General features: G+C 36.2%; 1 protein-coding gene across 1 annotated transcript in view; it reads left to right on the forward strand.

Annotated features, from left to right (window-relative positions):
- l(1)G0289 (plexin domain containing lethal (1) G0289) overlaps nucleotides 1–25,301 on the forward strand; it is a 104,027-nt gene that overhangs the window by 73,503 nt on the left and 5,223 nt on the right. The window contains exons 4-8 of the mRNA XM_083132176.1: nucleotides 1,613–1,805; nucleotides 2,875–3,084; nucleotides 4,484–4,635; nucleotides 5,701–5,896; nucleotides 22,501–22,637. Coding sequence (XP_082988302.1) covers nucleotides 1,613–1,805; nucleotides 2,875–3,084; nucleotides 4,484–4,635; nucleotides 5,701–5,896; nucleotides 22,501–22,637 — 888 coding nt within the window. The remainder of the gene's footprint in view (nucleotides 1–1,612; nucleotides 1,806–2,874; nucleotides 3,085–4,483; nucleotides 4,636–5,700; nucleotides 5,897–22,500; nucleotides 22,638–25,301) is intronic.

The raw sequence follows: 25,301 nt of genomic DNA on the forward strand, positions 1-25,301 counted from the left end.
TGATACAAATAATCAAAGTATGACGCAAATACAAAATGAGACAAAACACATCCAAAAAACATTAGAAGTGCAAGTGGTTTGTCCTAAGGCCTTGTTATCCAATGTTTCAAAACTGTTTCTGGCTCAAAATGGTTAAAATGGTTTTAGGGTCAAGTGCCCATATTTCGGATGCTTAATTTCAAATTAGATTTTCAGTACCTAAACGTAAACAAAATAAGCCATAAATGTGTTGATAAACATTGAACCTATATGTATTCATGTTTCTGAAAGTTATATTAACATTTATAAGAAATACTTGGTATATTTTATGAAACAAAGAATTGTATGCATATTTTTAGTCTGACAAAAAGGTTGCCTAATGTCGGATAGGGTATTTCCTAATTTCGGATAAGGTTACTAATGAGTATTTGGAAAGGGTGCACAATTTCGGATAGTCGAAATTAGGTACCTGTGTAGCATCCGAAATTAGGAAACCCAGTCGCATATTCAATATGGCGATTCTGTGCGTTCCCCCTCTGAAATAATGTGACTGAAACTACGTAATAATGTTTGCTGAATCTCTCAAGATTATATAAAATTTAGACAGAAGTGAGTAAATACTAAACTTCCAGTTGTAGGCCTTAAGTTTGGATGGTGAAATATTACATCAAAACTCCGGAAAAGTCAGAAATATCAACCACACACTAAAGAAACATTGCTCAAGGTCACGCACAAGGGTGGAACTTTGGGACGAAGTAGCGTGTTAGTTGGCACTATCTGCACTTCGGCGCTGCTGTTCTAAGGTGGAAATTTCTTGGTATCCGAAATTAGGAACCTATCGAAATATGGGCACTTGACCCCATTAAGACCTTCGCTCATGAGTCAGACATTCATCTCCAATGGTCTAGTTGTAATGCTGTTGCCTTGCAATCAATGGATTTTGGGTTCGATCTCTGGTGGAAGCACATTCTGCAGTGGTTTGGGTCCTACTTTAAACTGTAGCTTCAGTCCTGATGAGCCTGTGTGATCATGTAGTAGAAAGCAGAAACCTTGATGTTCATCAACATGATCCTTCCTTCTCATTTTAACCTTTTATTAATGTTTTTGTCAGTGTTGTTAAAGGTCCAGGAATTTTAAATAAATTCAATTCCGGTTCAGGAGAGAAACTGTCCAGGAACCTTTTTTCCGCATCAATTTAAATATGGTCCGGGAACCTTTCTTCTGGATCAATTTAAATATGGTCCAGGAACTTTTTTTTTATTGCAAGTTCCATATTGAAATGAAACAATACGTATCTTGGACGAAATTTAAATTGTCCAATAAAAAAGGTTCCGGTCCTGTTACGAACCCAATAGAACTCATTAGAATTTGAGTTCCTGGACTTTTAACAACCCTGGTTTTCATTCCTTGTATTCACTGATGAACAACCAGAAATGGTACCTGAAGACCAACCAACACCTTTTTGCACTTTTTTTTTTAATTGTGTGTTCTATCAAATTTGCATAGAAAGTTGTATTATTTTCACGTTAAACTGTATATAATATGTTATTTGGGGTTGAAGTACAAAAATGGTCAGCAGTAATCATGTTTTTGTATTACATTAAAATAATGACTTGCCTTGCTATATTTACAGACTGTGAAGCTGACGTTTGACTTCCCATTTTATGGCCATATAGTAAGGAATATTACTATTGCCACAGGCGGTTTCTTGTACACAGGAGATTACGTTCATTCATGGTTAGCAGCTACTCAGTATATTGCACCGCTGATGGCCAACTTTGATACGAGCCTACACAATGATTCACACATCAAATATTTAGACAACGGTAGGTTATACGAGTGAAGTTCATCTGTTTATGTAGTATTAGAATAACGAATAATAAGAGATGTGAATGTTGCTGGGAAAGTGCAGATGTGCATCATATAATACTGGAATGTCCAAAAAATAATAGGGAAAGAAATACATTATGCAAAACTTTATATAATTTAAAATTTCAATTTCCAATATACTTGATGAGTTTGGTGACCAATCCAGATGTTCAAGTTGGATATAGTTTGTTAACATTCTTAAGAAAATGTAACATGAAATTGTAAAGGGAAGTTATTTTTGTTCTAAATAGTCTTAACACAACTTCTGTGGAATAATGGGGGGGGGGGGGAGATATGAATTTAAATGTAATGTAATTATGGATGTTCCAAAAAGAAATCATGGACAAAAAATATGCTTACAAAGCGGTTTGTTCCAAAATAGAAGATTGATCAATTGATTTGTGAATCCCAGATAAGTAAAATAATAAAGAAGTAAAGTGCTCCCCTGTGCTTTGCACCATGCCATGAAGGTGTATAGGGAGGTGTGGAGTTAGGGCCCCACACTTTCTTGATCACGGACGAAGGTTGGGATGATGCGGTCAGCACCATGCCCCTGGCCACCTTTACCCCACAGAGTTTCCTTCAGGTACCCACTTTGTACGATGCTGGGTAGGCGCCGGATCCATAGATCAAACCTGGGTCTCTCGCATGGTAAGCAGGTACCCAACGACAAAGCTACCGTGGCTATGAATCCCAGATAAGTACCACTCTTTCCAAGATGGCTGAGATTCTCCAAGATGGCTGAGATCCTCCCAGATGGCACAGTGGTAGCGTCATTGCCTTGTATTCAAGGGGTCCTCGGTTCAATACTCGGTGGAGCCACATAGTGGTTCGGATCTCACTTTAAATTGTAGGTCCAGCCCCATAGCCTTACTGTGCATAAAGTGGACTTAAATCAGCAAATCAATCAATCAATCAGTCAAGATGGCTGAGATGTGGCCTAAGATATATTACACTACATTTTTGCTCTTGTAAATTTTAATTGAGTATGCACATCTGATTTATCCTTTTTTTATATTTCTCCAGGTACTGCCTTCATAGTGCAGTGGGATACAGTAATTGTGCAGGAAAAGCCGGAGGCGGGAAATTTTACGTTTCAGGTTACACTGCACAACAATGGTGACATTGTGTTTGTGTATCAAAACGTGCCTTTTGTGATTAGAGAAATGACTGATGAGGTGCATCCAGTTAAAGTAGGCCTCTCCGATGCATACATAGTGGACAGGACGATTTTCTGTAAGTATAACCATAAAAGTAGTTACACGCTTCATTGTATTAATATTTAACGTGCTCGTTTCTGCATGTGAAGCAGAGAAACAGTGAATATTGCGAATTACATGTGTACAGTCCAGCTGACGTATGTGGGGAAGTTGTTAGCACAGCATGCAACGATGCTAGGAATCTCAGGTTTGAATCCCTTCCTGGGCGTTGGTGTTCTTTGTAAATGTCCTGTCATCAATTTCATCATATCATCACTTATCACAAACCAAATCAATCACTCCTGTACAGTCAGCTCTTGATTCCATGTCCTTTCATGGTTCCCGGGTAAAGGTTGTATTTCGAAGGGGTTGTTATTGAAATAAGAACCAATTTTGGTCCACGACCCATATATGTAAAAATTGCATTAAAATTGTACTTTTGGCTATTGTTGAATGGTTCTCATGGGAAAACTACACTTTAAATTATGTAATTAAATAAATATTTATTTTAATAGGCAAACTTTTTGTGCTTCAAATGATACCCCACGGGTGCAGATACAACAAAAGATGGCTTCTGCATTTTTGAAAAACGAGAACACGAAACTGTGCATAATAACCTGTTGTGGAACAGCTTGTGATGGGCAGGGCCTACCTATTGACTGCCGGCCTCGCTCCCACGTGCCTCAGCAGAGGTGGAACCAACCAGTTACGGGCTGATGTGTGGTCAACAGGACGAACCCACAATCATCGTAGGTTTCCATGACCGGATTACGCTACTCTTTCGTAGCTACGCAATTTCCTCACAACGGTGGGTGGCCTCCAGTCCCATACAAACCGAAACTGTGCATAGATTGGCTAATATAACAGTTGCATGTTGGAAAATTATAAGATCTTCATAAATAAACGTTTATTGTTTTAACTGTACATCCTCCCATTGCAATGATGCCACACTAGTACTCCTTACCATTTTAATGTGTTGTGATTGCCCTGTTCAGGTCCCTCTTTAAACTTTCTCAAGGTTTTTTTACACCCCTTTTTTTAACTCTCAGGGAAGGATTTTAGATAAGGGGAATTTTCCTCATTGTACTTTGAAGAGTGCAAAATAGCCATATGTGCCAACACACACAAAAAATTTAATTCATTCCAAAAATTACACCATACAAAGATTAAAAATAAAGAAGAGGAGCAGGTTTCTGAACTGACACAGTGGAATCATAAGAACCAAATCCAGAAGGGAAAATGAACTTCTTGTTCATCTTGCAGGAATCATTCTTTTCTTGACCCCTAAAAATAGCAAAGATTTGCAAAATTCCCTGCAATTTTTGTTTTTCCAAATGTGTAGTCATCCTGAGAATGGCATTGGAGTGATGGATAGTGTAAAGTTCAGTGGTGTAAAATCCTTTACTGTACTCCATATATATTTTTTTTATTTTCAGTTGTTAGAAGAAAGACCATTTATGAATATCACAGAGTGGACTTCAAGAAAGAGGATATTAAGAACTGGACAGTTATATACCTAAAAGCATTGCCCACATGTTTGGATATGAAAGATTGTTCATCTTGTGTTTCTGGTTCCATAGGATTTGAGGTATGTTTAGATACATTTTTTAGAAATGAATTTCAAAAGGTACATAGTCTAACTGCTGATAAATAAAATGTTTAGTTTGTTTTCTTGCTCATTTGTTCCAGCTCTGTTTTACAAGGAGGTGTTTCATGTAGCATGTAGGTTAGTATTTTTGATATGATGGGGCAGATATGACAGGATTAAGTGCAGGACATGAAGTAAAAGATGAGGTGAGAAATAAAATGTAATGGAGGGCCTCCCTCATGATGGCACAATGGTATTGTCGTTACCGTGTAATCGAGGGATCCTGGATTCGATACCCAGTGGATGCACATAGTGGTTCAGATCCAAATTGAAAACTGTAGATTGAGTCCCGGTTAGCCTGTTTGCACATAAAGTGGAGTTGAAAACGAACTTGAACAAAGTGGATGTCTCCTTAAAATGCTGTTGTTAAGAGAATGAAAATTATTCACTTTCCATAAGTGCACTAATTATGTATCATATTGTAGATTGGTGTGTATTACTCACTATTAAATTAAATAAACAACGTTAAATTGTATAAAGTTAAATTTAACACTACTTACGTGAGCGAGTATGAAGCCTTTTTGAAACAATGTTTCATGGTCCTACTGCCCCCTTCATCAGGTTCGTAAATATTTTCCTAAGCACTGAACATAGTGCCGCGTTAAAAAGTGTTAAAAGAGGATTAGGTTGAGTGTAGGGTTGGCCCTCTTTTAACACTTTTTAACGTGGCACTATGTTCAGTGCTTAGGAAAATATTTACGAACCTGATGAAGGGGGCAGTAGGACCCTGAAACATTGTTTCAAAAAGTCTTCATACTCGGTCATGTAAGTAGTGTTAAATTTAACTTTATACAATTTAACGTTGTTTATTTCACTAATTACGTATTGTGGGTATAAACTTTATTATACTTACAGGACAGTAAAAGTTCCTGAAAGTGTTATAAAAGTTGTTTTATTGCTATTGTGAACGTAGAATGTGTAAAAATGTGTATTGTAAGATAAGCATTTCACTGTATACTCTAGCAGGAATTAAGTGCAATAATGGTCAATCGTTAAATTTTTCAGTGCGTGTGGTGTCCAGGGGTTGATAGATGCTCAAACGGAATGGATCGACACAGGCAAGATTGGTTGCTCAACGGTTGTGACAGGAAGAGAGTGAAAAACAACCAGCAGTGTGAAGACTTGAACCCAAAAGCTTCCCCGTCACTGCCGACTGGGGAACCATTCGCTGACGATGCCAACCATTCAGCTTCGACACAGAGTAAGTTGAATCATGTTGCTTTTCCATGTATACATGTGTCAAGGGATTTTTTTTTCTCTTAATTGCCCATGTTTCTTTTTGGGGGGAAATTTTGTATTTTCAACAATATTGAAAACATGCATTTCTTTAACATACAAAATTGAAGACATAACACTTACTTATTATAGAATGGTGGGGAAAGTTATTTTTCAAGTACGTGGAAAAAGTCGAATTTGGTATTGCAATATGAATGGAAATCCTGTATGGAGATTTTAGACTGTTTGATTTTAGATATTTGCGTTAAGTTTAGTTTGGATTTCACAAGATCTACCCTAATTTGTTTCTGTATTAGGTGGCAGGTACAAATAGCCAAAGGGCCGATGTGCCATAATTATAATTTTTATCATTCAATTAATGAATTATTCTCTATGGTCATCCTGGCATTCATTCGTAATTTTTTTATTAATCCTCATTGTCACAATCATTGCAAAGATGGAGCAATGTAAATGAAAATAATTCAACCAGTTTACTTTTCTCTTGGGAAGAGACAGTAAATACCAAATGAGACAGGATAGTCAAAATAAAGTAGATAAAATTCCTTAACTCCCTTTAAATATTTATTTATTTATTTATTATTAACCAGTCGCCTATAACAGAGCGAATATGGAGAGGATAACATTATATCTCAAACCACAGGTTCAAATAATCATAAATAGATATAATTGGAAACTTGTAACAACGAATAATCTCTTCTTAAAATTGTTAATGCTAGAATAATGTGTATTTTTTTTAGAGAATACTATGTAATTTGTCTTTTGCAATATCTTGGTAGTGGTAAGTTGAAGGCGTAAGTAAATGTCATTTCACTGATCAAAGAGTTGATATAAATATTTCTATGTTGACAGCTGACTAACTCCTAGACCTGTTCTGTGTCTGTCAGGTGGTGGTATAACATTTTCTCCTTCTTGTTATACTCAGCAGCATATAGTATTAAGAATTAACGTTACATTGGAACCTTGATTCAGGGAAACTTTGTAACACTGCTGCATTGTAATCACAAAAATTAAAATTGGGAAAATGTGAAATTCAAAACCATAAAAATCAGGGTTCCACTGTATTGTAGTTTTTGTTGTAATTTTCAAAAATGCCTTCAGCTTTACTTTCATAGTGAAATTAAAAGTGTTTAGCTTACATAGTGTGCTGGTCTGATAAGGTTTTTCATATGTATTGCTTACTAGTTGAAGTAACTTTTAAAATTCAGTAAAGTATATGTATGTGTTAGTGAAGAATTAATATTATTGCTAGTTCATGGTTAAGAATATGACGAAGTTGAGGTGTCACATGTTTATATCTTTGCATGCATCAGAAACACCAGAGAGATGTCAAAAAACACAGCACACTAAATTAATGTTCTATGAAATAAGTTGATGCTTCATCAGATTTGCCATTACCGGAAGTTAATAGATGCTAGTTAAAATCAAAGTAGGAAGTTTTCAAATACCCGTGCATTGATTTGAAAGCAGTTTGAATTTAATGTTGATGCATATATATATAAAATTTGTGAATGCATAATTTACAGGATATTTAGTACATTGAGAATGTCACACCACAGTATCGTTGCATTTGTATCATCAGTTTCATCTGTTCATCATTTACCTTCATCATCATCTTGCCCAACCCAAGAGATAAGAAAGCTTATACAAAATAACTGAAATACGAAGAGCATTGAAGGGTAATCTCGCATATTGTGCTTGCATCCAAAATTGCTGTATTCAAATTTAAATTGCTATGGTATTCCAAAATCTATAAAATTTCATATGCTTCGAATTCCTTCTAGTGCATTTGGTTTGCTTTTATTGCATTTTGTTTGTCTATACATTCACGATAGTTCAATAGGGTTATTAGCTACAAAACAATTGTGAATGTCTAGACAACAATAGGCAACAATGAAAGCAAACCACATCAAGCTTCACAGGAATGTTCTAGAAGGAATTCTAAGCGCACGTAAGTTTTCAGATTTTGGAATACCATTTGTGTGAAAGGGGAAGAAAATTCAGAAACGGGTTCGTTTCCATCAGCCAAAGATACAGCCAGGCCTTAAAAGATTATAGTTGTTCCCTAGCTGGTTGGATGACCACCCCCACCTCTGCTGAGGCATGTGGGATTGAGGTCCGCAGTCTGTTGACAGGCCCTGGCCCTCGTGGGCTGTGCTGCTATGGGTTGTTGTTATTAAGGATTGTTCACTGATGAAGCATTAGTTTATTTGGTAGTATTGGTTTATCTTGCTGCACTTTCAGCATGTTATGCTACCTTTAATAAATCCATGAATTTACCAGTACTTGCATCATTTTTTTTTATGACAATCTATGATTATACATTTTGAGTTCAAGTTTCTGAATGCATTTTTTTAATTTATTTTTTCATTTCATCTTCTGCCTATGTGAACCTTTACTATTTATTGTTTTTTCAGGTGACACCAAACATTCTTTTGTTCCAAAACTTCCAAGTTCTTGCCCTCTCCCTCCACCACCCCTGTAGCCTACAATGTTAATGATCAGTGCCCCTCAGGTAGTGCCTGTTCTGTTCAAGGTAAAGCTTCTTCGACTTTTCTATTCCATTTTGATTTTTTAGGATTTTATGTGTAGAACCTTTCCTTGTGGCTTCGGTTGAGTCCGCTTTTCTTCTCGCTGATTGCTAGTTCACGAGAACAGTTTCCATAAAACATCAGCAACATGTACGTGTCAAATAGTTTTGAATGCTACTTATGTGTGCAGAGTGGTAATCTGCTAGCTGCCTGCTTTGATAAACCTTACGATTTCTATCTCTAGTCTTAATTATAGAGATTATTTTTCATTTGAATCTTATTCAATGAGAGTAGGGTTTGAATGCTGGCATGTATTCAACCTGTTAAAGTTAGCCAAATCGAGGTTATATATATATATATATATATATATATATATATATATATATATATATATATATATATATATATATATATATATATAATATAGGGAACGGAAGTTGTTTACCAAAAAAATATAGGTATATGACCTATAGAATGTCCTAAAAAATGGGAAAAATGACATAACAAATGCAAAAAATGACCATTAGTTTCAGGTTAAAAATTGAAATGAAAAGGAAATTAAACAAAATGCAATCTTGCTTTTAAAAAAAAGGCACCAAATGATACCACATGCACATTCAGTTAAAATATGCAACGAGGATTTCCAATGGGAACAACCGAATAATTTTAAAACATTTAATGAAAAAGTCGTATACACAATGAATTGGTGTAAAATGCATTAATTTCCCACATCTTTGCTTGTAAATTGCAATCCTGCGAGATATATATAGGCCTATGTTCACCTTGGTGAAAAGACTCAAGAATATTACCAAAATGAAAGAAGTTACAAAATATGACGAAACAATACACCGAATATTGTGAAAAATGCCAAAAATCAGGGAAAATGACCTAAAGCCTGAAAATTGGCAAAAAAATGCAAAAAACAAAATGCTCTTTAAAATCACATTTTTGGGGTTCTAGACGAAGTGTAATACTGTGTATATTTAATAGGCATCGTGTCCGTGATGTCAGAAAAAGATGACATTTCATCAACTACCGCTCCCTATATATATATATATATTAGGGTGCCAAGGAAAAACGAAGTTTAAAAATTTTAAAGTCTTACCCCTCAAAAATGTTCCTTTTGGCATAGTAATTATCTACCAAAAATATTAGGACATAAAAATTATATTTACCACTTCCTCAAAGCATTTGAAATTTATTACATTAACTAATTTTAGGGAAATTTATTTACATGACAAAAACGTGTGAAAACTAGTTATTAATAGCCATAAATGTAGTATTTCTGAAGCAAAAAGTACTGTAAAGAGTCAGTAAGTGAATTACAAAACTTTTTGTAGCCATCAACTCAATGTTCAATGGAACTTGTTGCAGTTACACTTTCTACGAGTTTCGACTTCTTAGGTTCGGGAAATTCACGCCGGTGCTTTTCCACAACCTGCAGTAGAAATTGTTTCTGTTCCTCCTGATTTGTTAGTATAGGATTGAATTCCTGAATTAGTGAAATTCCACGCTCTGCAGCGTCATTCACCACCTTAAGTGATTTAACTCTGACTTGAGCAACCAAATAGCTATTAAGTGATGTCCACTTGGATGGATGCTCTCGAAGAAAGTCCTGTGATATATCAAGTGCAACAAAAATATGTCTTGTGTTCACAGTAACGAAATCAGATAATCGCTTTGAAGAAATGTCACAATTGTCAATGTCAAGGTTGATTCTCTTAGCAGGTTCGTTTTTTTCATCTCGTGAAAGAGCACTGACCATCAGAATTTTGTTCTCCACTGACACATTATCATCAAAGAATGCCAAACCTACTAGGTGTTCGCTTAAATACCAAAGTTGATGCAGGAAACTTTTCAGTGCTGCATTAGCTACAGCTTTATTTGTAATCCGGTATTCAACTAATTTTTGCAACAGTTCCAGATCTTGTTGTGGAGCAGAAGCTGCACAAGGACAAGTAAACCACACCTTCAAATATATGGACACAACGAACAGATTAAACTGCCGAAGTTGGGAAAGTTCACGGGTTGTAAGGTGAAATTGTGAGCGAAACAGGTAGATCTTTAAACAATAGATGAGTTTTGCCATCCATCTTGCACGATGGTAGGCACCTGGCGCATTAATATTAGCAGCACTAGATAGGTCGCCTAGGAAAAGAATTGCTAAATTCAACAATTCTTTGTAATCGTCTCTGGGTTGATGTATGTGCAACTGGTTTTTCAAAAAAGTCAAAATGTCATCTTTAATCGGATTCAATTTTACAGTTAGCTCTATATCACTAATACTGCTTTCATAGGCCTCTACATTGATAATGTTCCACACCGATGAAAATCTCTGAAACAGTTTTATTTGCGGACCTCCACCGGTCTCAAATAATGTTTCAAATACTCTTGCAATGATAAGTTCATGAATATGATGTCTGCATGCCAAAGATAACAATTTTTTATTCATCTTCTGCTCAAGCAATACACATGCGCCACTTTTGCTCCCTGTATTACTTGCAGTAGTATCGAATGACATACTACAAACAGAATCAGTCAAGTTCCAATCTCTTAGTGCGTTATACACTGCGAATGCCTGCGCTTCACCAGTACCATTTTGTAATGATGGGACAGCTAGCAATTTCATTAAACCACATCCAGAGACAAGCACTGCAATTCTGTCTACAGATTTAGCAGAACCCCCACACTGAGGAATTTCCAAAGAGGGTAATAGCTTGGTATCCCAGTGAACAGTCAATAGTGTGTCTGGTGAGAAAGTCTTTTTGATTTGAGTAGCAATGTTCTCTCTGTTTCGTCTTCGAAACTGTCTACAGGATTCTTTATTTAAAGTTAGTTAAGCAGGATTGTGACCTAGAGATTTTGCATCAGCAGCCAAAATATAGGTAGCATTTCTGTCGCTTACCTTTGTACGATCCAGAGCAGCGCCCAGCTCTGGAGTAAAGAAATTAGTCACGCGTTGCTTTTTAGAATGTGAGACATCTTCAGCTGAAGCACTAAAAACTGGTACCATATCATCTGATGAACTATCGTTTTCAGTCTCACTGCTGCCACTAAGCACTTCAACGTCAGTTGTCACCAACTCCTTCTTTCTCTGCTCTTCTTTGCGCTTTCTTAAATCTTGTAAAGATTCTTGCTTACGACGCCGTTCTTCCTGTCTGGCTAACTTTACGTCAACCGGCCCCATACTTCCCCTCCTTCCTTTTTCTCGCTGTGCTTCCAAGAACATTTTGTCTTCCTTGATCTTTACGAGACTCATGGCATCAGCATGGGCAACATCAAACAAATCATCCAAAGCTTCCGTAAATGCTTCTTCTTTATGTTTCCGTGTATCACTTTTTCGACTGGCATTTTTCTGTAATGTTTGCCATTGTCCATATAAATTTTTAATTTTCACAATGATATCGTATTCTTGACGAGTAGGTATTCTCGCCTTTTCCCACAATTCTAGAAGCTCCATCGTTGTCCTCCTAGCACTTTCTTGAACGGTCTGCTTTTCATTTGTGCGAGAATGAAAGAATCTTGCTAAAATTTGTCTATTTGATGGCAATTTGCATCCTGTAATTAAATCTATAGTGCCACCAATCAACCAAATTCCACGGTCTTTTCCAATTTGTGAAGTCGTGGCAGCTATCTACCTGAAAGCAAAAACGCACCTAATTATTGCATTTATAATTTGTAACAGCGTATAAATATGTTAAAAATATAGATCCTGATTATAAATTCAAAACGTGTTCAAAAATTTTAAATATTCTCTCATTCACTAAATAAGTGATATTTTTTTAGGGTTAGTTTTCTTTCATAATTCATTTCAAAAGTAACTTATCCAAATATACATATTGCGTAGTTAATTAGTTATGATCGAACATAAAACAAAGGTAATTTTATCAATATCCTTTACAAATATTGTTTAAATAAAACAAAAAATTGTGTAAGATTTGTTCATTTCTATTGTCTTTACCTTCTAAAATGTCCTTATCTTCTAAAAAGTCTTTATACTCTTTATCTTCTAAAATGTCCTCATCTTCAAAAAAGTCTTCATACTCTTTATCTTTTAAAATGTTTATCTTCTAAAATGTCTTGGTGCTTTATCTTCTAAAATTATCAAATCATTGGAAATAAAACCTAAAACAAAAACGTGATTGTGGACGGTAGCCATTTTGAAAGCACTGTGCTGCCATTTCAGAGAAGAGAAACTTTGATAATTTATTAAAAACATAAAATTGGATATTTTAATTATTGAACTGTATCATATAGAAACTTTTGAACTATATTTAAAAAATCACAAGCAGTTCCCTCTTTTCGTCAAATTTCATTTACAGCACTTTTTCTGGTAATAATTATAAAGTTCAATGCTTTTGAGGGACCTGTAAATATTAAAAAATTTTGAAGAAAAAGGCATTTATCTTATTTTTAGGTCAAAAGGAAAAAATTTAGGGGGTAAGACTCACAAAAAATATATATTTATTTTTTACCATGCATTTCCTTGGCACCCTAATATATATATATATTTTTTGTGGCAAACTAGGCATGCTTCCCCCTGACAAACACTCATTCAGTTATACATATTCTAAGAGTGTATCTTTTTATTCAGTGCTCGGCTCAAAAACTTTCAGTTCAACTTGTGTCATTGTTCACCCACATCATTTTCATAAATCTATTTTTTCCCATATAAGCAACACTATCTGTTGAATTTCTGGAAATATGCAAAATTCCATGATCAATTAGAGAACATAGTGGGACCCTTTACCTTGCCGTCCCTCCGCACTGGCCAATCATACTCCGCCTGGCCAAACATATTCCTAATGATGTTGAACAAAGACAAATTGAATAATATGTAGTATTCTCATATCATGAAGTATAGATTGGATGACTTGTAATAAAATTGTGGAAATTCCATGAAGATATAGGAATTTATTGCAGCTTGCATTCCAGGAAGAACTGTTCACAATTGTCCGTGTTATCAATTTACTCTGATAAGCTTACTTTTCATTACTTCGCGCAAATTTTATTTGCGATCGATTTTGCGACCCGTCTGTACACACCTGACGAAGCCACCAGACGGGTGGCGAAATATTGTGAAGAAAATTTGCGCAGAAAAATGAAAAGTATGCTTATCAGAGTAAATTACCTATCTCTGCATAACCGCCAAACAGATGCATTATCTTTAGGTACAACATGTTATCATGGTTTTTAACTTAGTGAACTTTTGTTTGTACATAAAAACAAGTGTTCTTTTGGTGGTATAACTTATCTATATCCTTGATGTTTCCAAACATATTTTATGTTTTGTGGATCGAGGCAATGAATAACTCTTTTCTTTTTAAGTTCCATTTTTGTTCGCATGTTACAACACTGTGTCTGTCATTTGCCTTCGTAATTGTTAGCAAGATGGAAGTTGCATTAAGAAAGGAAATTAAAAGCTTTTATCATTTGCATGTTTCATAAAGTATGTGTGTGTATGTCTTGCACAGGAATATGATGAAAGCACAAAAGTAAAGCATTCGTAGGAAAGAGTTTGGATGTGGAATTTGTTTCATTTAAGACCCCAGAAGTAATGCAGCCCTAACTGCTTCTGCTGTAGAGCTTCATGATACTGCTGTGGTGTACTGTACTAGTACATGTGAATGCTCTAAAGTAGAAGTGAGTTGTTTTGGTATGGATTGATAGTATCAGAATGCAGGAATTTCAGTTTAGCTGTCTAAAATGTCTGCTTAATGTAAAGAAAGCACGCACTTCAACTATTGGAGAGGGCATAATGTATAACAATACATGTCATGTGCATACAGCTTTATTATTTTTTTTAAATTTATTTAGGGAGTTTCTCTGATTTGACACCCACCGTTGAATTACACATATTCACAACCAGAAAAGAACATAAAATATAGTGTAGAATCAAGATTGTGTATTGTCAATCTATGGCATTGTGTATTGTCAATCTATGGCAGCTGAGAACAACTCATATCACACCAAGTTTAATGTTAGTAATGCATAAATGCATGTTATTTAGCCCATTCAAGTTGCACTTTAATACAGTGGAACCCGATTTTACATTTTCCTGCATGATACATTCAATCTTCATAGTCCCAATAGAACAGAATGCTATAAAATTTTCCTCAATTTTACATTTTCCAGCATTTTAAGTGGCTTGGTCCCTGAAAAACATAAAATCGAGGTTCCGCTCTACTTGGCTTCACAAGAATGTCATTTTCAGAAGCTTATGACTTGCGAAATTAACTGAAAGTGTACAAAACACATTTTTTATTATTGATTTAGACAATAAACTCTTCACTTTGGTAAATAGCACACTGCATTGTTCTCCAGTGTAAATATTGTGCTCCAAAAAAAAAAAAAATGTAGAGTGGAGCTGCCATCAGAAAAGTTTGACAGTGAACATCTCCATTGAGAAGCTACTTGTAAAGGAGGAGGAGTAGATTCGATGTAAAGGAAATACTTCTTGACAGGCCTTTGCTCTCTATAGAGGAAACTGTACTGTGGAATTCGGTTCTCTCTCTCTCTGTCACACACACACACATATATTAAGTGTTTTTCATGAACCTGTCAGTAAAGAACTTGTAATGCAGGAAATTTAAAATTTGGGAATTTTTTCAAGTTGTTTTTTTTGGGACCAGCAAGGACATGTGTATAATGTGGAAAAATATAAAATCTATGACACGCAAAGAAGTATTGTACCGCATCTCCACCACGTGTCACAACCCTAATGGCTTGGCACTTGCTCACGCATGTGACTCCAAAGGACTGCATTTGAGGTACAAACCTTACCAGATTAAATATCAAAACGAAAAATTTTAATTCATTCATTAATTTATTCAAAACATAATAAACAGCTTTTTAATAGGTTTCCTCTGCAATATTTGCCCCTATGAAGCTTAAGATGCCAAGTTCTGTTTGTCGGGAATATGATGTGTATGTGTGTGTGTGAGAGAGAATGTGTGTTAGTTCCAGGAGTCAGGATATATTCCTCATCAAGAAGTAGGAACAAACAAACAACAATAATATTACTTTATGATTTGTCACACACAGTAGATGTACTGTCTAAAAATTTGATCAAAGAAACTGAGGCCTTGGTTTGAGTCCTGTCCGTGCCTATATTTTGCACTGAAATTTCTACAAAGAACAATATTGTGGTGCCAACGTGGTTGCTTCGTTTTGTTTTATAAATATCAGTGCTTCTGAAAGCACAGTTGACGAACTAATATAATCTCTCCGATACCATCCATGAGATACTTGTACTGGTGAACTAGCAATTAGCGATGAGGGAAAGTTCTATGTTGTTAATAACTTTCGCATATCACACTCTGCTTTTATTTGCATGAGTTTTGCATTTCTTCTCTTCTATTTCATGCCACTTTACTAACACCATATGTACAAATATGAGTTATATGTCCTTACAGAAACTAAAGTGAAGGCACCGATGGCGATGTAGTGGTTGAGTGCGTTTCAACCCTTTATACTCGTCTCCACTTTAGTTTCTACAACTATGTTAAATCTAACAAGGCACTGCAAAGCACCTTTTATATTTTTCAATGCCCTTTTTTTGTGTGAAAATGTTTTTCTAATACTGAAGGCTTCGATAAATTATTGAACACTGGTTTGGCTTTGTGTTTTTGTTTGGGATATTCTCTGTGTATTGTGAAAACTAAATAGTTTGTAAGACTTGTTTAAAAAGTTGTCTTCTCTGGTATGAAAATATTTAAGAAATTGTATAATTATCTGGTATACACAAGCATTACCTGGTGAGGTTCACAGAACCATATACTCCCAATTGTAAAAGGAGAAATTTTAAATAATGTTTTGTTTTGTTTGTACAGTTAGGGGTCGATTGTCATTGTCAGGGACTTGTTAAAAAACATTTTTATTTTTACCATTACCAGGTTTGTCAACCAACAAGAATGCCTAAGGTTCCATAACAGCTGCAAGTTTTTTCTGACAGCACCTTTCACAGTTCTTCAAATGTTCCAAATTTTTGCTTGAAAAGTGTACAGCACTGGATGAGAATTATGTCACTGGATGAGAATTATGTAGGAGTGCCATGGACTATGTAGATCTTTTGGTTTAGCATCGCATAAGTTGTCAGATGTTGTCGCCAAAAAATACTGCTATGGACTGTGAAATTTTTCTTGGTTAGAAACTCTCAACAGATGTCACCACTAGAATTGTTCCTCCAGTGTTTTCTATTTTCAACTTCAGTGGAGTCTGTGGAGGAGTAAAGGGAGAAAGCGAGTGAATGGGCGGTGCAAAGCAGTGCATGCTGCTGCAAATGTCTGGTAGCTGCCTGCAGTCATGTTGCCCTTTCCATGCAATCACTTCCCCTCTTACGCATTCATTGATCAAGCCCTCTTGAGTCATTGCCTGCACAGAGAACTTGTTTACATTTGCTTGCACCGCAGACTCCAGGGACAGTGTACGTTTTTGTAATTTGTGTGGGGAAAGTAAGTAGTGAGAGTTGGTAGATATCTGTGACTATACAAGTGAAATATGAGCTCTCACTAAAACGTCACACTAGTATGTACGAGGTTTGGCTAGAAAAAACCGGACTGTTGCTACAAAATCTTTTATTGGTTATTTTGCACAATATGAACATTATCCCCTTCAAAGTACCCCCCCTGCACTATTGATACACCGCTCCATACGAATCTTCCATTGCTGGAGACAGTGCTGGAAATAATTTTCCGAAACCATGTTCATGACCTCCATCGCTTTTGTTTTCACAGATTCTACGGTCTTAAATCTGGTTCCTTTCAGTGCTGATTTGATCTTTGGGAATAAAAAAAAGTCGCATGGAGAGAGACCCGGTGAATATGATGGATGTTCTAACACTGGGATCTCATACTTAGCCAATAAAGCCTTGACTGACAATGCCGTGTGGGCAGAAACATTGCCCTGATGAAGAATCCATGACTTGCTTTTCCACAAATCAGGTTGTCGTCTTCTTACTCGCCCACGAAGGGCGTCAGCATCGTAATGAAATATTGTTGGTTGACAGTTTGACCTTCAGGTACACAATTCAAATCAATTCACTGACATTTGCAATGTTTGATTCCGTTTTTGACATGCAAGACCGTCCAGGATGCTTGTCGATCGCAATCACTTCTCGTCCCTCTCTAAACCTTTGAAACCACTCAACGACATGAGTGTGTGATAAACACACATCTCCGTACACTTCCTTCAACAAACCATAAGTTTCTGTGGCGGATTTTCCAAGTTTGATGGGAAACTTCAGATTGATACGCTGTTCCACTTTCACACTTCATTTTTTTCCGACAGAGCACAAATGTATGGTTCACTTCGTCCACAAGCTACGGAAGAACTGAGTGCCGTGCACCCTAGGCAATCACACAGCTGATAGGCAAGATATCACATTATACACCCATGCAACGTTTATCCTTGACGTGCTTGCCGTTTGTCGATAGCAACATCAATCCGGTTTTTTTCTAGCCACACCTCGTATGTTTTGAAGGGTGTTTCAAATGTCAGTGACTGCCTATGGATCTTACGAATATCACATCTATCAAGTCTTATCATGCACTGTCAAATCATATTAAAAATGAATGAAAGTCTGATTCAATAGCAATATGAACTCCCAAGTTTTTTCAGTGTTAGTGCAGAATATGAGAAAATACTATTGGATAGAAAGCTATGCATTTTATTTTTATGCAACTGAACATACTTGTGATGCATAATAGGTCTGCAATTTCAATGGGCTATCCCATAAGTTCTCCCATGCTATGGTGGTTTGGTTATCAGTGTCATGAATGCACGTAAGGGTGATGGGGGGGAGAGTAGGGCTCCACACATTCTTAATCTCAGCCAAAAGGAAGGTGATGTGATCATCACCATGCTCCATCACCTTCATAGCAGGGTTGCCCCAATATACCCATTGATTCAAGCCTGGGTGAACTACATCCTCACCCTAGATAACCCACCCTGGGAAGTGCACCTAGCTTACCCATGTGGCAGTCAGACACCCCACCGACTGGACTTATAATTCTCATGCTAAATCTTGAATAAAAAACCTAAATATGTGGAATGCTGCATATCTTGAGCTTGCTTTTTAAAAGGTAATGAAAAAACTCAAACTATCAAATCTAAAATACACCAGTCTTGTCACTGTGTTTCAGAATCATCGGGGAAGGAAAGGAGTTTAGGTACATAAATGGAGGAAAGAACATCACATGTTTGCTGTGGCTTGTGGATAGACTAATGTGATAAATGCTTGTTGGTACTCAAAACCCATAAATTAAACAACATGGAACAGAGATTCCCCTCAGACTTCCTGTTGGCATAGTTGGGGAAGGATTTGTATGAAGGTGTGATAATAGCAACCAATCAGATATTTAGGAAAATGAGCTTCGATTCAGTTCCGGGCATCAGACAAAGACACATCTGATTTGCATGAATGGTATAATTTGACATTCTCCTCCCTTTCCCTAAAAATAGCTTCACACAAATTAATTTCAGTAGCGTGGATTGTGACAGGTAAATAAATAGATGTGTTTATATCACAAAGACGATGCTTCGGTTCACTATAACATGAATATATCAGATAATTGTACAATTTTATGTATATCCATACCAAGAGACTTGAGGAAAAAAAGTTTCTTGTAACCTACATGTCCATATTTTGTATATATGATATGGTGTAGTGTTGGTACTTGTACTGTTTTGTCTTACAGTGTGTTTTTGTTAATACTGCTTGTGGTGTATTTTGGTTTATGTGAAACACAATTTTCACTCACCCAGGATCTTGCTACTCTCAAAGCAGAAGGAATGTACTCATTCACAGGTGTTTGTGTAATCTTTTTTGGTGTAACAATAATCGCAACTGGTTTTAATAGTTTTATGTACATATGTAACATTATAAAGCTCGGCTGGACTTTTTGCCAATGTCAGGGCAGCTGTTTTTCCAAAATCTTAAAATTGATATCTGGTTAGAATTCCTTCTCGAGCATTCACATGAATCAGTGTGTGACTTGCTTTTACTGTTGCCTAGTTATCAGTAGTTTCGAGGTTACATAAGTCTATAATGGTTTATTGAAAGGAGGCAAAAATTTGATTGGCGTCTGCCATAGTCCAGCCGAGTCTTAATAGCTGTTCTTCGCACCTTCCTGCTTTTTGTTAAAATGTACACATCTAGCTCGAGTGGATACATTCAAGTGCAGAAGGAGCAAGTAGGTTGAAGTATGCGTGAAACACTTGTTGTTGGTTGCAGATTGATATATATTTGGTTCTTTGTTATAGGCCACTGTTTGTGTAGCAAAGACAACTTTCAGTGAATTACCACTTGCAGCCGTCACCCCAATTGGACATGTTCACTTAACACACGTGCACTTACATCAGTATTTGCAAATATTGCAGACAGACTATGGCATGGATATTCCAACATATGTGTTTATTTTCTGGGAAAAAAAAACTAATACAAGGGTCGGTCAAGGTTGGTCAAGACTTTTGTGCGTAAAATATTAATGAATCAATGTAGCGCTGCATTACTTCGGCAGGTCAGATCATGATTCCTTGCGAGTAACCATAATCCTTTGCGATGCATTTGGCATATGCGCAGTAGTGTAAACAAAGATGGCGGCAAGTAGTGTATCTGTTGCTGTGGAACAGCGGTGTATAATGAAATTTCTCGTGAAGGAGAAGGTGAAACCTGCTGAAATTTGGCGTAGACTGCAAGCACAGTATGGTGAACAAACACTGTCACGGGCAAGAGTGTACGAATGGTGTCAACAGTTCAGTGAAGGGCGGGAATTGGTAGCAAATGAACCGCACAGACACGTTCACCCAACTGCAGTCACTCCGGTGAATATCACATGTATTGAGCAAGTTATCCTTGAAGACTGGCGAGTAACAATGCGTGACATTGCGCATACAGTCAATATCAGTGTTGTACGTGGGGCTGTTCGGAAGAAAAGACCTGGAATGTTGTCGAAACATGTCATTCTTTTCCATGACAATGCCAGGCCACATGGCCCATTTGACTCAAACAACACTGGCCAACTTGCACTGGGAGGTTTTACCACGCAGTCCTTACAATCCAGATTAAGCCCCCAGTGATTTCCACTTGTTTGGGACTCTTAAAGACCATTTGGGCAGGATGCACTTCCAGACAGATGAGGAACTCAATAACGCTGTCCTGCAGTGGTTAGACACCAACCTACTTCTTTCTATGCCAGAGGCATCAAGGAACTTCCACAAGGATGGCAACGGTGTCTGGATGTTCAGGGGGAATACTTTGAAAAACTGAGATAGTTTGGTGCTTCTATGTATGTATATTTCCTGTCTAGAAATAAGTGTCTTGGTCAACCTTGGACGAACCTTGTATTTTGACATTAAAATCTGAACATGTACCAAAATTGTAATTTGCTTTGTTGGCTTGAAACATGTGGTGGTGCCACTTCAATCATTTGAAAGATGGGTGGGTTCATACCTCTGTGTGTTATGACTGTCAAGAAATAGTAGCACCTTTATCGTACAGTCGTCATAGTTTTGTATCTGTGCATCGTAATATTCCTCACTGGATTGAACATATCAGATTCCTTAGCCAAGAATCCCCCACCCAAATAAGGGTCCTTATGAGGGGTGGGGGCAAGCCAGAAGGGCAGATATCAAAATGGAAGGAATAGGAGCAGACAAAAAAGACCTGGCTGGATGAAAAGTGACGTTTCAATGATTTTTAACGATTGCAGTGATTGAAATATGCTGCATATGCATGCTCTGGGCTAAGTTCCATATGAGAAAGAGCATCATACTGTACAAGCATTTCAGTGACGAAGCCTTGTATGATCGTTGCAAAAACAATTCTGCTTTCTTATGTTCATATCCTTACATGGATTAAATTTGAATTGTTGTTTTAAGTCCACTTTATGCACATAAAGCCTAATCGGGAATGGACCTGCAGTTTAATATTGGATACGATCCACTGGGTTTTGAACCCGGTACCCCTTGATTATGAGGTGATGTCATTACTACTTCGCCATTGGGGACGCTTTATCATTACATGGAGTTAGCAGACTAATGGGAGATTAATGCCTTTGATCCCCTTGTATTGAACCAGAGTTGTACAATTTAACTGACAAAACCTTTTCAGTAACCCAGGCAGAGTGGGAAAGCAAATGAACAAAGCTGCCTCATACACAGAGAACTATTTTCCTCCTTGTAATGTGTGACTTGGAAATCAAACAAGGTGTCATGTCCCCTGCAATGCAGCAAAAAGGTCGTAGCTTTATAACCCATGACCTCATGATACTCCTGACAGAACCAAGGATATATATATATATAAAAAAAGTAAACAGTGTGTCCGTAAAGTCATGGTGGGTTTGAAAACTATTTACTGAAAGAATCCTAACACCAGTGGCATGTTTTCCCATGGTGGTAAACCAACTTTTTGTCATACATAGAAACTGATGCAAAATTTGAAGTTGTCCGACTTCTATTTTTGTTTTACTTGCATGCCTTCCACTGATGTTTTATTTCTATTATATGTAATTAATATATACAAGAAATATGAATTGTTGCAGTAAACACGTCAAATTTTCAGAATATGCTACTGCCATACACAGTAAATGTTTCAAATGCATGCAAAATGAAAACCAACTCCGTTCGTTGCCCTACACACATGGAATCAATACTTCTCTTCTTGCAACGCAGAACTAAGCACACCAGGTGGTACAGATTGAACAGGTTCTCCAATTTTTGCTTTCAAGTGCTCAAAACCATTGACTCAAACACGACACGTTTTGCTTGATGTAGCCCCAGAAATGTTTTTGTTGTTTTTGTGAAACCATCCCAAAAAACAAAGAAAACAGAAAAGGAAAGATACATTTCTTTAACAACAAATTGTCTTTATTTGTGATAGTTCTGATAGTGATACCAGACACTACCAGGAACATACAGCAATATTTATGAAAAGCAAAAAAAAAACATTATTATGGCACACAGAGTTGCCAGTTACAGTTCTTGTTTGAATGATTTCAAACTATTTTTGTTGACAGGAACTAATATAATTCATAATTTTCAGGTGCTCAGTCCGTGTCAATGGGAATGTCTGGAATACTCACTATCCTCTTTGTTGTTGCTCTGATTGGAGGCCTTGGTGTGTGGCTTTTCTATGCTTACAGAAATCCTCACACAGCTTCTGGACAGTTTCTTATAAAGGTAAGTATAAAAAAAAATACTTTTTATAGTGATCCACATAAACCTTCAATGTTGTTACATAGTAAATATTGTTTCGACACGCACCTTCTCATTTGTTCCAACATTTCCAAACCCATGTGGAAGTGAATGTATAGGGTGTACATAATGAACCTCCATGGTTTAACAATGATACGAGGGTTTTTAAAAAATGCAAAAGTACAAAAGCAGAAAGAAACAAATAGAAAGTCATAGCAACTACAATACATGTTGTGGACGCTCTGGGGGACTACTATTGAGAGTTCATAGTTGTAAACCAAACCAGTTTGTGCATTTTCTTGAAGTGGCTCCATGTTTACAAAAGTGCTGCCTAACAAGACTTGTGTGAACTAGGGAAAGAAACAAAACTTGACGAGTATAGAAAAGCAAAGAACCATGTACATAGGCCACCTGGTTACCCAGGAGGTTCGTCGTGTACACTCTGTATTTTATTATTTATGATGCTAAAGGCAGATAGCATGAAGTTTTTCCGTATGTTGTTATACACTATCACTCTTGAAGCTATACTTACAATTCAGTGCTCGAACTGGAAATTCACTTGTTGGGAGGATATTTGGTTGGGTTTATTCTGGTAAGAATGGTGTCTGGAATTAAGGATATAATTACGAAATAAAGGATCGAGACACCGAACTGAGAATGCTATATTCTAAACTGTATCTCTTGTACATTTATTTCTTACGACAGAAAACTTTGTTCATTTATACTGAACTTAGTAGTGTGTAGATCTTTTAAGGCAAAAAAGTTTAAAAAAAATGTGGAGAATCCGTGAAACTGATAAACAGACAGATTGGATGAAGAAGGATTTATAGAGAATCTGTACAGTAGAAATACGAACATGGTGAATGAAAGAATGTGGTAAGCCAGTAAAACTCATAATGATAATGCATAGATTTTGGGTATTTTGGATATCCAACACTTTGGATAATCCAAATATCTGGATATTGGATTATCTGGATATCCATGTATTTGAAATCGAGATAGAAAATTATTTGATATCTTGGCCAACGCAAGTAGACTCCTTCACTTTGACCAGTGTTGTAACTTGCAAAACTGGAAAAAACAATATAGCACAAGACAGCAACATGGTGTTCTTGATATTTGTTTGTTTAGTTTTGTATTTTTCATATCTGACATCACTTTCGTTTCTCTTTAGGCTGTTTGCAACAGCAATGATGATGAACTTTGACAGGGCTTGAATCTGAAATGATGGTTATTGAATCACTCAAAATGCTTAGCCACCAGGAAGAGGCTTGTTTAATTGCAGTTTGTAAATAAACATGCAGTACACCCTTGCCCATTTTTTCATACTACAAATTCCATGAATGCTACCAAAAGACTTTCGCACTTGGTTGGTGTACTCTAACTGAACCAATAGGGAACTTTCCACTACTTTTTTAATTTAGTTCCCAACCAGGGAAAGATTTTTCCTATTTATTTATTTTCTATTATTGTTGTTTTTGAAGTAATGATTTGTCTTTTAATTTCAAGCTAATTTTACACAATAAGTCAGTCTAATTTGTCACTTTTGGATACTAAATTTTAAGTTAATTTGATGGTTTTGCAAAGAAATTTAGTAAAATGTTCTTGCTTGTTCTGCTCACAATAGAAATATTTCTGTAAGAGTCACAAGTTTATAGTTGAAAGTATTAATGCTCTATTAAAATTGATATGCAATATATATAATTAGAAAAAAAAATACTGCCATCTGTGTCTTCCTCTAAAAAAAATTGACAGAAATAAGTGTTCTCTGAAATGAACCCTATTCTCACCCCAGGCATAAAAATCTGTAACAACTGCTCTGTGTATGCATAAATACGATTTAGTGTTTGTGTAACTATTGAAACTGAAAGTAATGTGTTTTATGAATTTAAATACAGTGGAACCCTGATTTTATATTTTCCTGCATTACACATTCAATGTTGATGGTCTCAACATAGCAAAATGTTATAAAATTTGTTCTCTCTTTGCATTGAGCCTATTTCTTGTGCAACATTTTAAAAATTTTTACCTCATGGATTCTTTGAAGTAATCATATGTATACACACATTTTACACGGTTTGTAGTTTTTATGTTTATGAAAGTTATACTGTTATGAACATCACTCAGAAAACACACCTTCACTTAATAACTGTCAAATTTCTCTGAGATATAATTCTATCATGCAAGCAGTGCGTACATACAAGAAAAACTATTCTCTGAGATAACACACAGATATTCAAACAATAATAACAGATAAAGCTTTTGTAAACTGGACAGTAAAAATAATTCTATTCTTATTTCAAAATTATATTAAAATTGAAATGTAATGGATGCAACTTTTCTACTGACAACGTAACATCATTGAGTAAAAATTATGCAAATACATAGCAGACAGTTTTATACAAACAATATGACTGACTTGAATATAGCTGAGAATTTAACATTTTAGTTTCACCCTCCATGTAGTACTAAGATAGCTTCTGTACACAAAGATTCACCCTCCATGTAGTACTAAAATAGCTTCTGTACACAAAGATTTGCCCTCCATGTAGTACTAAGATAGCTTCTGTACACAAAGATTCACCCTCCATGTAGTACTAAGATAGCTTCTGTACACAAAGATTCGCCCTCCATGTAGTACTAAGATAG

Source organism: Lepisma saccharinum, chromosome 12 (genome assembly GCF_977018435.1).
Source record: "Lepisma saccharinum chromosome 12, izLepSacc3.1, whole genome shotgun sequence".
Classification (NCBI taxonomy): Eukaryota; Metazoa; Arthropoda; class Insecta; order Zygentoma; family Lepismatidae; genus Lepisma; species Lepisma saccharinum.